General features: G+C 49.1%; 1 protein-coding gene across 1 annotated transcript in view; it reads left to right on the top strand.

Moving 5' to 3' along the window:
- Positions 1-793: 793 nt before the first annotated feature.
- The window catches only part of LOC110520821 (uncharacterized), a 37,910-nt gene continuing 22,961 nt past the window's right edge, over positions 794-15,742 (top strand). The window contains exons 1-2 of the mRNA XM_090224304.1: positions 794-1,331; positions 1,678-2,971. Of these exons, the coding sequence (XP_090080430.1) occupies positions 2,298-2,971 (674 nt within the window). The 5' untranslated portion in view covers positions 794-1,331; positions 1,678-2,297. The remainder of the gene's footprint in view (positions 1,332-1,677; positions 2,972-15,742) is intronic.

The following is a 15,742-nucleotide window of genomic DNA, read 5'->3' as shown; positions in this document are numbered from 1 at the left end:
TTAACTGCCTGTTGTTCAGGGGCAGAACGACAGATTTGTACCTTGTCAGCTTGGGGATTTGAACCCCCCCCCCCCCCCCCCCCCCCCCCTCTCTCTCTGTCTCTCTCTCTCTGTGACGCATTTATGTTCGGTGTGCATGGTCCCCATCCATCAAATCATGTTTTTATACTGTTTGAGAAACAAATAATGAACTGCAATTAAGCTATTTCAGTTGCCAGTTATTGCGACCGTTGTCAGTCATATGCGGTGTGGAAATAGATAATGCTTATCTCTGTCGCTGTGGCTGGTGGAGATATTCGGTTTGACCGATGCCATTAGATGCGGAGTTTTCTGAGGTGCTTCAGCTGTGTCCTATATTGTACGGACTGAGATGACCCAGATCCGTGCGCACGGCGACTGCCCATAAACGAATTAACTGTCTCTCTTCTGTTTCTTATCTTCTCTCCCATGTCCCTTTTCTTCCGCTTGCTCTGTTGCTCCTTACGAGAAAATCCACTCAGAAATGGTCGTTAAGCATCATACGACGCATTTTGCATCATCATTAGGATGTGGCAAGTGACAATTAGATTTTTGAAAGTCCTATATCTTGAAAATTCTGACAGGGAAAACACTTTAGGAATTTATCAACAGTGGACTGATGAAATATATATATATATATATATATATTTGGTTGGATTTGTCCTTCAACGCACCTCTCTCTTTCTCTTTATTTCCCTCCCTCGCGCAATTCGCCAGTTGTATTGGGGTGGATGACGCGGCACCCATACCTGTGCTGTGTGCTTCTTGCGCCGGCTGGGCGTGCAGCCTGGGGAAGGAAGGGTGATGGGGATGCGGCTGCCATGGTAACACGTCGATTAGATTCAGACCTTTGTGTGTATTTATTTATTTAATATTTCAGTTGCGTGCGTGCCTAAGAGGTGACGGGTGTTTTGGAAGTCCGCCTGCAATCGGAATCAGAATAGTAAGACTGGTGTCGCGTTCCTTTTGAGTTATGATTGGCCATAGAATTGCCTATTTAAATATTTGGCTATTCCTTCTCAAGCTCAACAAGTTATTCCGGTTGGAACAGTTCTTCGTGGATATAATTCATTCAAGTGCACTTAATTTCCTTGCATGGTTTGATTAATCAAGATTCGTTAAAAACATGTAAATGAAACGAAGGTTTTGTTCATCGTAAATTAATAGGATGGGCTCCAAAGATGTCGCTGTAACGGTCCAAGGATGTCATTGGGAGTGACTGGAGAAGTGGAAGAGGAGGGGAAACGCGTCTGAAATAGCAGAACATTTATCCGGGCGGATTTGCAGACGTCACATATTCTGCACTTGCCCAGGTTGTCTGTTCTATTTGTGTGTTTCCGAACTGAATTCCGAAAATAACCCTAATGCTGACGCTAACTGCTTGTCTTGTTTTACGTGCCGGACAAAGGGGATGTTATTGGGTGTTAGGCGAGTGTCGACTAAATTGGGGGTACCACCACTTGCATATGTACTCTTGCTTATTTTCGTGTCTTTGTGTGTATCTCTGTCTGTGTTTGAAAGCGTGTTTCAGTATAAATCCGTGCGTTGGTGAGTCAGACTGTGTGCAAGTGTCTGTCTGTGTGTGTCTCGTGCCCGTTTGTGTCCGTTAAAACAAACCGATCCGTGCTGATGAGGCTCACGTGTACTTGTCATTCATAGGTAGCCAACCACCCAAAACTACCACCTCTCATCCACTGTCAAGATGAACTCTTACAGAATACTACCATGTGTCGATGAGAGCAAGAAGGAGACATATCCTTGACAACCAGAGAGGGAGGGTCAAAGAGCGACCTGCGTCATTATCCCTGAGAGAGAGACCAGGAATTAGGTGCCAATATGCCTGTTGTGGAAACGCTGAGGACGGCAGTAGAAAGGAGAAGGTGGGCCTCAGGCCAGGAGAACAAGGGAGGATGGAGAGTTCTCCATGAAGAAAAGCGAGCTGGGGAAAGGAGGAGATAAGAGAAAGCACTGCCAGCATATTTTTGGAGTGACAAATCTATTGTTTTTACATGGCAAACACCCAGAGGTGGGGTTAGGATGCACAGATCAGTGGAGAGGAGACAGATCACTACAATCTCCATTGGAGATTATAAAAACTTGAGGTCAACTATTTAATCACCACCATTCTCTTTCCCCTGACTGTCTTAGCTAGTAGCCTGTTATTAGGCTCCTAGTTGAACATTGACAGGACATATTGTCCCGTTTTGACAATCTGTTTCCAGCGTGAGAGTGACAGATTATATTGATCTCCCTTTGTCCCCCTTCTCCCTGGTTAGGGGATGGATGGGGTGGCGGGAGGTGTTGGGCCCCCTGGCGGGGGTGAGGGTCGGCCGGGTCGTAGTGGAGGAGACTCTAAAAGGCGCAGTAAGGGCAGCCTGCCCTCCCCAGGGTACCGCCTCTCCCAGGCATCGCTGGAGGGTGACAGGTCAGGGGTCGAGGGTTCCGGTTCCGGAGGGGGGCGACGGCGCCTCTCCATCTTGAGTGCCACCAGAGACGTCCTCCCCTTCCATTCAGCTGGCACTCCGACCACCCCTGTCCCCCTGCCCCCTCCTCCAGCCCCCTTCTCCTCCGCCCAGCAGCGTTCTGTTGGCTTTTCCTCGTCACGCGCCGCCCTTGCCTCCACTTCCTCCTCCACCGGCACCGGAGTGGTCGTCGTAGCGTTGGGCCCGGAAACCACGACAACCACGGCTTGTAACACCGTGGCGGGCACGCCGGAGATGGGGAGTCTGTCTGGGACAGGGGGCATGGGGGGGTTTGGGATGGGTCTAGACGGGGAGGACTACAGCTACTCCAACCAGTCCACCTTCATCCAGAGACAGTTTGGAGCCATGCTGCAGCCGGGGGTCAACAAGTTCAGCCTGCGCATGTTTGGGTCCCACAAGGCCGTGGCCATGGAGCAGGAGAGACTCAAATCAGCAGGGGAGTGGATCATACACCCCTACAGCGACTTCAGGTACGCACCATACACCCTACAGCGACTTCAGGTACGCACCATACACCCCTACAGCGACTTCAGGTACGCACCATACACCCTACAGCGACTTCAGTTACGCACCATACACCCCTACAGCGACTTCAGGTACGCACCATACACCCTACAGCGACTTCAGGTACGCACCATACACCCCTACAGCGACTTCAGGTACGCATCATACACCCTACAACGACTTCAGATACGCACCATACACCCTACAGCGACTTTAGTTACGCACCATACACCCTACAGCGACTTCAGGTACGCACCATACACCCTACAGCGACTTCAGGTACGCACCATACACCCTACAGCGACTTCAGGTACGCATCATACACCCTACAACGACTTCAGATACGCACCATACACCCTACAGCGACTTTAGTTACGCACCATACACCCTACAGCGACTTCAGGTACGCACCATACATCCCTACAGCGACTTCAGGTACGCATCATACACCCCTACAGCGACTTCAGATACGCACCATACACCCCTACAGCGACTTCAGGTACGCACCATACACCCCTACAGCGACTTCAGGTACGCACCATACACCCCTACAGCGACTTCAGGTACGCACCATACACCCTACAGCGACTTTAGTTACGCACCATACACCCTACAGCGACTTCAGGTACGCACCATACACCCTACAACGACTTCAGATACGCACCATACATCCCTACAGCGACTTCAGGTACGCATCATACACCCTACAGCGACTTCAGTTACGCACCATACACCCTACAGCGACTTCAGGTACGCACCATACACCCTACAACGACTTCAGATACGCACCATACATCCCTACAGCGACTTCAGGTACGCATCATACACCCCTACAGCGACTTCAGGTACGCACCATACACCCTACAGCGACTTCAGTTACGCACCATACACCCCTACAGCGACTTCAGTTACGCACCATACACCCCTACAGCGACTTCAGGTACGCACCATACACCCTACAGCGACTTCAGGTACGCATCATACACCCCTACAGCGACTTCAGGTACGCACCATACACCCTACAGCGACTTCAGTTACGCACCATACACCCCTACAGCGACTTCAGGTACGCACCATACACCCTACAGCGACTTCAGGTACGCACCATACACCCCTACAGCGACTTCAGGTACGCATCATACACCCTACAACGACTTCAGATACGCACCATACATCCCTACAGCGACTTCAGGTACGCATCATACACCCCTACAGCGACTTCAGATACGCACCATACACCCCTACAGCGACTTCAGGTACGCACCATACACCCCTACAGCGACTTCAGGTACGCACCATACACCCCTACAGCGACTTCAGGTACGCACCATACACCCCTACAGCGACTTCAGGTACGCACCATACACCCCTACAGCGACTTCAGGTACGCACCATACACCCCTACAGCGACTTCAGGTACGCACCATACACCCTACAGCGACTTCAGGTACGCACCATACACCCTACAGCGACTTCAGGTACGCACCATACACCCTACAACGACTTCAGGTACGCACCATACACCCTACAGCGACTTCAGTTACGCACCATACACCCCTACAGCGACTTCAGGTACGCACCATACACCCTACAGCGACTTCAGTTACGCACCATACACCCCTACAGCGACTTCAGGTACGCACCATACACCCTACAGCGACTTCAGATACGCACCATACACCCTACAGCGACTTCAGTTACGCACCATACACCCCTACAGCGACTTCAGGTACGCACCATACACCCTACAGCAACTTCAGATACGCACCATACACCCTACAGCGACTTCAGTTACGCACCATACACCCCTACAGCGACTTCAGGTACGCACCATACACCCTACAGCGACTTCAGGTACGCACCATACACCCTACAGCGACTTCAGGTACGCACCATACACCCCTACAGCGACTTCAGGTACGCACCATACACCCCTACAGCGACTTCAGATACGCACCATACACCCCTACAGCGACTTCAGGTACGCACCATACACCCCTACAGCGACTTCAGGTACGCACCATACACCCTACAGCGACTTCAGGTACGCACCATACACCCTACAGCGACTTCAGGTACGCACCATACACCCCTACAGCGACTTCAGGTACGCACCATACACCCCTACAGCCCTAGGGAATGGAAAATATCATGCCCTCTGACAGCCACTTCAGGTCCATACAGACCATACAGCCTTGCCAGGGGGGAGGGAGAGGGTGGGGTGGAGAGGCAGAGTGAGGGAGGGGAGAAGGAGTCTGGGTGTCTTTGGATGGGAGAGAGATGAGGTGAAAGACACAGTGGGGCCATGACCCAGAGGGAGAATATGTCCATCCTCCTTTAGGTAAGAAAGAGAGGGAAGGAAGAGAGAAGAAGAAAACAGAGGAGTGATCAGGAGATGGAGAATAGAGGGGATGGATGGATGGATGGATGGCTGGAAGGGGGGCAAAGGGGATGGATGGATGGATAAAGGGATGATCAGAGGGAGAGAGATGTGTTGAGGATATATAAGACAGTGGAGGGAACAGGTCAGACAGTGTGGGTGAAACACCCTTACAGCAACGTCACATCAGTAACCACAACACTATGAATAGAGGAAGAGAGAAGAGGGAAGGATGGAAAGAGAGAGGGGGAGGGAAAGAGGTGTGAAAGACAGGGCAGCATAGAGAGAGAGCATGTCACCCCTATCAAATCTCATGTAGGCTACTCCATTCCATCCATATCAATGAATAAAGGCTGTGTCTTCATTTGACCTCTATAGCCTCATCTCCTTGAGTCCTTTCCTTTCCCTCATAACCACTGAAGAGATTTGACGAGGTTTTCACAGTTTATCAAGTCTTTCAGACCAGTGAAGGAGAGGCTGAGAAGGGGAAGCTAATGGGATGTACCCTGAGAGGAAAGACAGAGGGAGAGAAGAGACTGGATGTGCAGGCTGGCTGGTGGTGAGTTGATGATGAAGTTGGGGAACATTCTTCAGGAACGTCCTTGTTACTAAGTTAGTAGAAGCTCCTTAGAATAGAGAGAGAAAGAGAGGATTTGTGAATAGAGGGAGAATTGAAGGAAGGGAATCAGAGGAAGGGGGAGAGAGGGAGGGGGAAAGAGAGAGGGGAGAGAGGGAGGGGGAAAGAGAGAGGGGAGAGAAGGAGGAGAGAGGGAGGGGAAAAGACAGAGAGGGGAGAGAGGGAGGGGAAAAGACAGAGGGGAGAGGGAGGGAGGGGAGCGTAAGGGGGAGAGAGATGGAGGGTGATACTTTCTTAGAATGTGCTGTGACCTGTCTAGTTTCTTTTGGTCAAATGACCTAGTGGCTTCACAGGTGGAATGTTATTCATATTTTTCAGACTTTTATAAGTAATAAACATTATTTCAAAAAAGCAGCTGAAAATCTGATGTTTCTATGTCAAACAGTTTTCTTATATTTCAGTCTTCTGTGATGTATATAATGTGTAATATTGGGATGCGAACTCAAAATGGAATACATTTTAACTCTATATCTGACATAGTACAGGGTCCTCTTGTTTTATGCCCATAACCATGTGTGTGAGGTGTGTGTATTTTAGTTTCAAAGTAGATTTTTTGACTATCAAGAAACACTGTGACCCTGATTTAGCACACTGCAGTAGGTTAATTGAACCAATCTGATAGAGGATATAATGAGACATGATGTGTTACACACACAACACACACATGCACAACACACATACCACATGCACACACTGTGTGTTCTCTGTGTGAAATATCTGTGATGTAAGTTGTCACTGTGCTTGCCCATAAAAATCAATCACGCATAAGCCCTGTTTATACCTGCCGCTAACATGCGTCCTTTGACCTGGTCTTTCAATCGTGTCTAAAATGTGGGCATAATAAGAATGTGGACAAGTTCAGGACAAAGCACGCATGTTAGCACTCGACTAACCTGTACCCCCGCACACTGACTCGGTACCCCCTGTGTATTGCCTCGTTATTGTTATTTTATTGTGTTACTTTTTATTTTTTACTTTCGTTTTTTTAGTAAGTATTTTCTTAACTCTATTTCTTGAACTGCATTGTTGGTTAGGTGCTTGTAAGTCAGCATTTCACAGTATATTCGGCACGTGTGACAAACACAATTTGATTTGATTTGATATAGACAGGGTTTTACATGGAGGCCTGCTGGCCTGGCCCTGTGTGTGTGGTCTTGTGAGTGAACCCGCCACAACACCCCCTGCTGGCCTGGCCCTGTGTGTGTGGTCTTGTGAGTGAACCCGCCACAACACCCCCTGCTGGCGTGGCCCTGTGTGTGTGGTCTTGTGAGTGAACCCGCCACAACACCCCCTGCTGGCCTGGCCCTGTGTGTGTGGTCTTGTGAGTGAACCCGCCACAACACCCCCTGCTGGCCTGGCCCTGTGTGTGTGGTCTTGTGAGTGAACCCGCCACAACACCCCCTGCTGGCCTGGCCCTGTGTGTGTGGTCTTGTGAGTGAACCCGCCACAACACCCACTGCTGGCCTGGCCCTGTGTGTGTGGTCTTGTGAGTGAACCCGCCACAACACCCCCTGCTGGCCTGGCCCTGTGTGTGTGGTCTTGTGAGTGAACCCGCCACAACACCCCCTGCTGGCCTGGCCCTGTGTGTGTGGTCTTGTGAGTGAACCCGCCACAACACCCCCTGCTGGCCTGGCCCTGTATGTGTGGTCTTGTGAGTGAACCCGCCACAACACCCCCTGCTGGCCTGGCCCTGTGTGTGTGGTCTTGTGAGTGAACCCGCCACAACACCCCCTGCTGGCCTGGCCCTGTGTGTGTGGTCTTGTGAGTGAACCCGCCACAACACCCCCTGCTGGCCTGGCCCTGTGTGTGTGGTCTTGTGAGTGAACCCGCCACAACACCCCCTGCTGGCCTGGCCCTGTGTGTGTGGTCTTGTGAGTGAACCCGCCACAACACCCCCTGCTGGCCTGGCCCTGTGTGTGTGGTCTTGTGAGTGAACCCACCACAACACCCCCTGCTGGCTACTTACTGACAGTGTTTTAGAATCACAAATCTTTATAGGAGGAAAAAAACGTCACATTGACAGTCCTTAGAATGAGGTGAGGTGATCCTTAAAATGAAATGTCTTTAACTTCAGGCATTGGATATCTGTGAACATTTCATCATGTTGAAATCACTTCAGGGAATTAGATGGGGAAACATGTTGAAAACCCAGGGCTCCCGAGTGGTGCAGCAGTCTAGGGCACTGCATCTCAGTGCTGGAAGTGTCACCACAGACCCTGGTTCAATTCCAGGCTGTATCACAACCGGCTGTGATTGGGAGTCCCATAGGGCTGTGCACAATTGGCCCAGCGTCGTCCGGGTTACGGTTTAGCCGGGGTAGGCCGTCATTGTAAATACATTTGTTCTTAACTGACTTGCCTAATTAAATAAAGGTTAAATAAAAAGTAAATAAAATCACTTTAGGGAATTAGATGATAAATTGTCTGGTGGTTGCTAGCCTTGGGAGTGTTTTAAACTTTTTTTAAACTTTGTAGACTGATGGATAATCAACCACCTGTCGAGTGGTTTCTGTGTGGCGAGAGAGACAAGAGTAGTAATCTCCAGACAGGCCTCAGAAACAATGGATTACTTGATCCCCCAGTCTCCTGGCCCACTTTGGTTCCTCCAGCCTCAATCGAACGCACACACACACACACACACACATATACGAACACACACACACACATATACGAACACACACACACACATATACGAACACACACACACACAAACACACACACATACGAACACACACACATTCTCTCTTTTTTTCTTTCTCATACTCTACAACTCAATGGAGATCAGCTATCCCTCTACTGATTTCAGTCAGGTGATAGAGGGAGGGAGATGGAGGGATGAGGGAAGTACAGAGGAGAGGTTAGATAATTGGATTTCCTCCCTTTGCACTTATTACTATTCACACATTCCATCACAATATGTAAATGACTGCATTATTCATTATGTTATCACAATTGAATATGCATAAATTATGCATAATATTCTAAATTGTGCATGTAGTGTATTCATTATGCATAATTCAGGCCTCTAATCTTTCAATTAGGTACCTGTAGATTGGATATATGAATAGAGAAGGGAGAGCGGTAGACTGATGAGGAGGGAACAGAGAGCTTAGTGGCAAAGCCCTAATGTGTGTTTTGTCCTGACGATGACCTTGGTCTCCGGAGGTGTGTGTGTGTGTGTGTGTGTGTGTGTGTGTGTGTGTGTGTGTGTGTGTGTGTGTGTGTGTGTGTGTGTGTGTGTATGTATAAAGTCTATCTTGTTGAGTCTGGTGATAAGCTCTCACACCCTTCACCTCATTAAGATAATACGAGTAGCCAAGACATAATGAGGAACAGAAAGAGAGGGGGAGACAGATGGAGAAAATGTTTATTAAGAGAGACGTTAGAGGGAGAGAGAGAATATATTAGATATGCATATATTTCAGGCCAATAAAGCTTTAATTAAGCTCAAATAATAATTGTGAGAATACAGTGAGGCAGGGGGGAGGGAGAAAGTGGGGAAAGAGAGGGGGAAGGGGAAAGAGGGTAACGAGAGAGAGGGGAAAGAGAGAGGGGGAAGAAGAAAGAGAGGTAAGAGAGAGAGGGGGAAGTAGAAAGAGAGGTAAGAGAGAGAGGGGGAAGGAGAAAGGGAGGAAAGAGAAGGGGGAGGAGAAAGAGGGGAAAGAGAGAGAGGGGGAGGAGAAAGAGGGAAAGAGAGAGAGGGGGAAGAGGAGAGAGAGAGGGGGAAGAGAAAGGGAGGAAAGAGAGGGGGAGGAGAAAGAGGGGAAAGAGAGAGGGTGGAAGGAGAAAGAGGGAAAGATAGAGGGGGAGGAGAAAGAGGGAAAGAGAGAGAGGGGGAAGAGGAAAGAGAGAGGGGGAAGAGAAAGGGAGGAAAGAGAGGGGGAGGAGAAAGAGGGGAAAGAGAGAGGGTGGAAGGAGAAAGAGGGAAAGAGAGAGAGGGGGAAGAGAAAGGGAGGAAAGAGAGGGGGAGGAGAAAGAGGGGAAAGAGAGAGGGTGGAAGGAGAAAGAGGGAAAGATAGAGGGGGAGGAGAAAGAGGGGAAGGAGAGAGGGTGGAAGGAGAAAGAGGGAAAGAGAGAGAGGGGGAAGAGAAAGGGAGGAAAGAGAGGGGAGGAGATAGAGGGGGGCGGGGGGGGGGGGAGAAAGAGGGGAAAGAGAGAGGGTGGAAGGAGAAAGAGGGAAAGAGAGAGAGGGAAAAGTAGATGTGTCCCAGATGCTTTAGTTTTGTTTAAGAGAGAGAAGTTGGTATGTACTGTATCAGCAAAGATTAGGAAGATGAGATAAGACTAATTTGCATGTCAGAAATGTTCTGCTATTTCTTTAATAACCTGCAGATACTTCAAGGTGTGGCTGAGCATGTCTCTGCATGTGTGTCTACCCATACACCGGAACCTTAGTTGTAATTTACATTTTGTCAAGTTCTAACAGGAAAACAATGAACTGAGACACAGGAAGGAAGTGACTTGTACTAAGAGAGATGACTGCTTGGTTGGAGTCCAGTAGAGCAAAAATTCCATTCCAACTCCAGTCTGCTCATGAATAGAACACTGGTGAGGATGTCAATGAGAATCTCACAATTCAGAATTGGAATTTCTATGACATTCATCTCCTGAAATAAATTGACTGGAACTCTGTTCAGCAAAAACAGATCTGGGAACGTATTCATCCAGATTGGTTTATGTGGGTGTAACAGGATGAATACAGATTGGTTTATGTGGGTGTAACAGGATGAATACAGATTGGTTTATGTGGGTGTAACAGGATGAATACAGATTGGTTTATGTGGGTGTAACAGGATGAATACAGATTGGTTTATGTGGGTGTAACAGGATGAATACAGATTGGTTTATGTGGGTGTAACAGGATAAATACAGATTGGTTTATGTGGGTGTAACAGGATGAATACAGATTGGTTTATGTGGGTGTAACAGGATGAATACAGATTGGTTTATGTGGGTGTAACAGGATGAATACAGATTGGTTTATGTGGGTGTAACAGGATGAATACAGATTGGTTTATGTGGGTGTAACAGGATGAATACAGATTGAACTAATGTCTCTCACTATGCATCTGGTTCCCTTTTAGCCAACCACACCGAGCCATAGGGCATATGCACTTAGAAAACAAGGTGCTATCTAGAACCTAAAAGGGTTCTTCGGCTGTTCCCATTGGCAAACCCTTTGAAGAACCCATTAAGGATTCTCTGTGGTTCTACATGGATTTCAAATGAGTTCTACCTGGAAACAAAAAGGGTTCTCCTATGGGGACAGCCGATAACCTTTTGGTAACTTTTTTTCTAGTGTAGCACAGCCAGACTGCCTGGTCTGCAAGTACCCAGCACGTATTGTACCACACAGCAACAATTCAGACACCCATTTCTGAGCATCAAGCATTTTAATCTTTCCCCTGAAAAAAATCCCTCCCATTCTTCCCTTCTCCAGACTTGACCTTTAAATGTTGTCATTTGTTTGTGGGCACAAAAATGTGCTGGTATCAGCTGTCACAACCCAGCTTGGACAAAGGAACCTAATGTGTAGAGACTTAATGAGGTTTGGTGATGTTCTCTGGAAGGTGTCTGTTCTTTAGTCTCTTCACACACACACATATAAACTCGGGAAAAAAAGAAACATCCTCTCACTGTCAACTGCGTTTATTTTCAGCAAACTTAACGTGTAAATATTTGTATGAACATAACAAGATTCAACAACTGAGACATAAACTGAACATGTTCCACAGACATGTGACTAACAGAAATGGAATAATGTGTCCCTGATCAAAGGGGGCGTCAAAATCAAAGTAACAGTCAGTATCTGGTGTGGCCACCAGCTGCATTAAGTACTGCAGTGCATCTCCTCCTCATGGACTGCACCAGATTTGCCAGTTCTTGCTGTGAGATTTTACCCCACTCTTCCACCAAGGCACCCGCAAGGGGGGGGGGGGGGTAGCCCTAGCCCTAGCCCTAGCCCTAGCCCTAGCCCTCACCCTCCGATCCAACATTTCCTAGATGTGCTCAATGGGATTGAGATCCTGGCTCTTCGCTGGCCACGGCAGAACATTGACATTCCTGTCTTGCAGGAAATCACACACAGAATGAGCAGTATGGCTGGTGGAATTGTCATGCTGGAGGGTCATGTCAGGATGAGCCTGCAGGAAGGGTACCACATGAGGGAGGAGGATGTCTTCCTTGTAATGCACAGCGTTGAGATTGTCTGCAATGACAACAAGCTCAGTTCGATGACGCTGTGACACACCGCCCCAGACCATGACGGACCCTCCACCTCCAAATCGATCCCGCTCCAGAGTACAGGCCTCGCTGTAACGCTCATTCCTTCGACGATAGATGCGAATCCCACCATCACCCCAGGTGAGACAAAACCGCGACTCGTCAGTGAAGAGCACTTTTTGCCAGTCCTGTCTGGTCCAGTGACGGTGGGTTTGTGCCCATAGGAGACGTTGTTGCCTGTAATGTCTGGTGAGGGCCTGCCTTACAACAGGCCTACAAGCCCTCAGTCCAGCCTCTCTCAGCCTATTGCGGACAGTCTGAGCACTGATGGAGGGATTGTGCATTCCTGGTGTAACTCGACAGTTGTTGCCATCCTGTACCTGTCTCGCAGGTGTGATGTTCGGATGTACCAATCCTGTGCAGGTGTTGTTACACGTGGCCTGCCACTGCGAGGACGTCCTGTCTCCCTGTAGTGCTTTCTTAGGCATCTCACAGTACAGACATTGCAATTTATTGCCCTGGCCACATCTGCAGTCCTCATGCCTCCTTGCAGAATGCCTAAGGCAATTTCACACAGCTGAGCAGGGACCCTGGGCAGCTTTCTTTTGGGGGTTTTCAGAGTCAGTAGAAAGGCCTCTTTAGTGTCCTAAGTTTTCATAACTATGACCTTAATTGTCTACAGTCTGTAAGCTGATTTCTTTTTTTGATGAGTTTATATATAGTGGCGGTTTCAGTTACAAGATCTTATTAAGGCTGGGTCTAGACATACAAACACACACCACCAGTCCAAGGGAAGGGTTAAACCACGTTATTATCAGGTTTCGGCAGCGTTCCTCATATACACAACTCAAAGCAAACACAGTAAATACTTCGTCACCAGTGGAAGATCCTCCAAATTCGGTCTTTAGGGGTTCCATCCTCGTTGAAATCATCAGTTCCTTTTTTCCGCTAAACCTCTTTTTCCACTGTACGCTCTACCTCCCCAATCACCTCCTACTCGTTCACCTGCCGGGGTCAAAGGAAAGAACCAGGACAGAAAACCAGGGCGCGGTTAAGTAGAGGCCCTGATTGGTTTCAGCTGTCCGCAGTTTGGCTCTAATTACAACTGGAGACAGGTGTGGCTGTTCCGCTACAGTCTAGAAGTTTCCCCTGAGATGTCCATGTGCCTGCCTCTGAGGAATATTTCACTTAGCTGTCCATGGTTCTGGCAAGCAGAAAACACAGAAACCTTGCAGGCACATACCGTCCATTCACCATACAGCCCCTGAAACCGCTACAATATATATATATGTGTGTCTCTCTCTCCTTCGGTCTGTCTGGCTGTCTGCTTTGTACGTAATCTCTGAGCCTCACAGAGACAGATAATATGTTGTTATCTGTGCTACTTGAATCTACTGAGGTTTAGCCAAACCTTCATTTATCTCTGTTAAAGACTACTGGCAGACAAGCCGGAGTAGTGTGTAGGGGGTTAGATAGTGGTGTCTTCTGCCAGACTAGTGGGAGCAGTGTGTAGGGTGTGAGATAGTGGTGTCTTCTGCCAGACTAGTGGAGCAGTGTGTAGGGGGTTAGATAGTGGTGTCTTCTGCCAGACTAGTGGGAGCAGTGTGTAGGGTGTGAGATAGTGGTGTCTTCTGCCAGACTAGTGGAGCAGTGTGTAGGGTGTGAGATAGTGGTGTCTTCTGCCAGACTAGTGGAGCAGTGTGTAGGGGGTGAGATAGTGGTGTCTTCTGCCAGACTAGTGGAGCAGTGTGTAGGGGGTTAGATAGTGGTGTCTTCTGCCAGACTAGTGGGAGCAGTGTGTAGGGGGTTAGATAGTGGTGTCTTCTGCCAGACTAGTGGGAGCAGTGTGTAGGGGGTTAGATAGTGGTGTCTTCTGCCAGACTAGAGGAGTAGTGTGTAGGGGGTTAGATAGTGGTGTCTTCTGCCAGACTAGTGGAGAAGTTTGTAGGGGGTTAGATAGTGGTGTCTTCTGCCAGACTAGAGGAGCAGTGTGTAGGGGGTTAGATAGTGGTGTCTTCTGCCAGACTAGAGGAGTAGTGTGTAGGGTGTGAGATAGTGGTGTCTTCTGCCAGACTAGAGGAGCAGTGTGTAGGGTGTGAGATAGTGGTGTCTTCTGCCAGACTAGTGGGAGCAGTGTGTAGGGGGTTAGATAGTGGTGTCTTCTGCCAGACTAGTGGGAGCAGTGTGTAGGGGGTTAGATAGTGGTGTCTTCTGACAGACTAGTGGAGCAGTGTGTAGGGGGTTATATAGTGGTGTCTTCTGCCAGACTAGTGGGAGCAGTTTGTAGGGTGTGAGATAGTGGTGTCTTCTGCCAGACTAGTGGAGAAGTGTGTAGGGGGTTAGATAGTGGTGTCTTCTGCCAGACTAGTGGAGAAGTGTGTAGGGGGTTAGATAGTGGTGTCTTCTGCCAGACTAGAGGAGCAGTGTGTAGGGTGTGAGATAGTGGTGTCTTCTGCCAGACTAGTGGGAGCAGTGTGTAGGGTGTGAGATAGTGGTGTCTTCTGCCAGACTAGAGGAGCAGTGTGTAGGGTGTGAGATAGTGGTGTCTTCTGCCAGACTAGTGGGAGCAGTGTGTAGGGGGTTAGATAGTGGTGTCTTCTGCCAGACTAGTGGAGCAGTGTGTAGGGGGTGAGATAGTGGTGTCTTCTGCCAGACTAGTGGGAGCAGTGTGTAGGGGGTTAGATAGTGGTGTCTTCTGCCAGACTAGTGGGAGCAGTGTGTAGGGGGTTAGATAGTGGTGTCTTCTGCCAGACTAGTGGGAGCAGTGTGTAGGGGGTTAGATAGTGGTGTCTTCTGCCAGACTAGTGGGAGCAGTGTGTAGGGTGTGAGATAGTGGTGTCTTCTGCCAGACTAGTGGGAGCAGTGTGTAGGGGGTGAGATAGTGGTGTCTTCTGCCAGACTAGAGGAGCAGTGTGTAGGGTGTGAGATAGTGGTGTCTTCTGCCAGACTAGAGGAGTAGTGTGTAGGGTGTGAGATAGTGGTGTCTTCTGCCAGACTAGAGGAGCAGTGTGTAGGGGGTTAGATAGTGGTGTCTTCTGCCAGACTAGTGGGAGCAGTGTGTAGGGGGTTAGATAGTGGTGTCTTCTGCCAGACTAGTGGAGCAGTGTGTAGGGGGTTAGATAGTGGTGTCTTCTGCCAGACTAGTGGAGCAGTGTGTAGGGGGTTAGATAGTGGTGTCTTCTGCCAGACTAGTGGAGCAGTGTGTAGGGGGTGAGATAGTGGTGTCTTCTGCCAGACTAGTGGAGCAGTGTGTAGGGGGTGAGATAGTGGTGTCTTCTGCCAGACTAGTGGAGCAGTGTGTAGGGGGGTTAGATAGTGGTGTCTTCTGCCAGACTAGTGGAGCAGTGTGTAGGGGGTTATATAGTGGTGTCTTCTGCCAGACTAGTGGAGCAGTGTGTAGGGGGTGAGATAGTGGTGTCTTCTGCCAGACTAGTGGAGCAGTGTGTAGGGGGTTAGATAGTGGTGTCTTCTGCCAGACTAGTGGAGCAGTGTGTAGGGG

Source organism: Oncorhynchus mykiss, chromosome 3 (genome assembly GCF_057628025.1).
Source record: "Oncorhynchus mykiss isolate SJ-2025 chromosome 3, ASM5762802v1, whole genome shotgun sequence".
NCBI classification, from domain to species: domain Eukaryota; kingdom Metazoa; phylum Chordata; class Actinopteri; order Salmoniformes; family Salmonidae; genus Oncorhynchus; species Oncorhynchus mykiss.
This window is presented reverse-complemented; position numbering and strand designations above follow the sequence as displayed.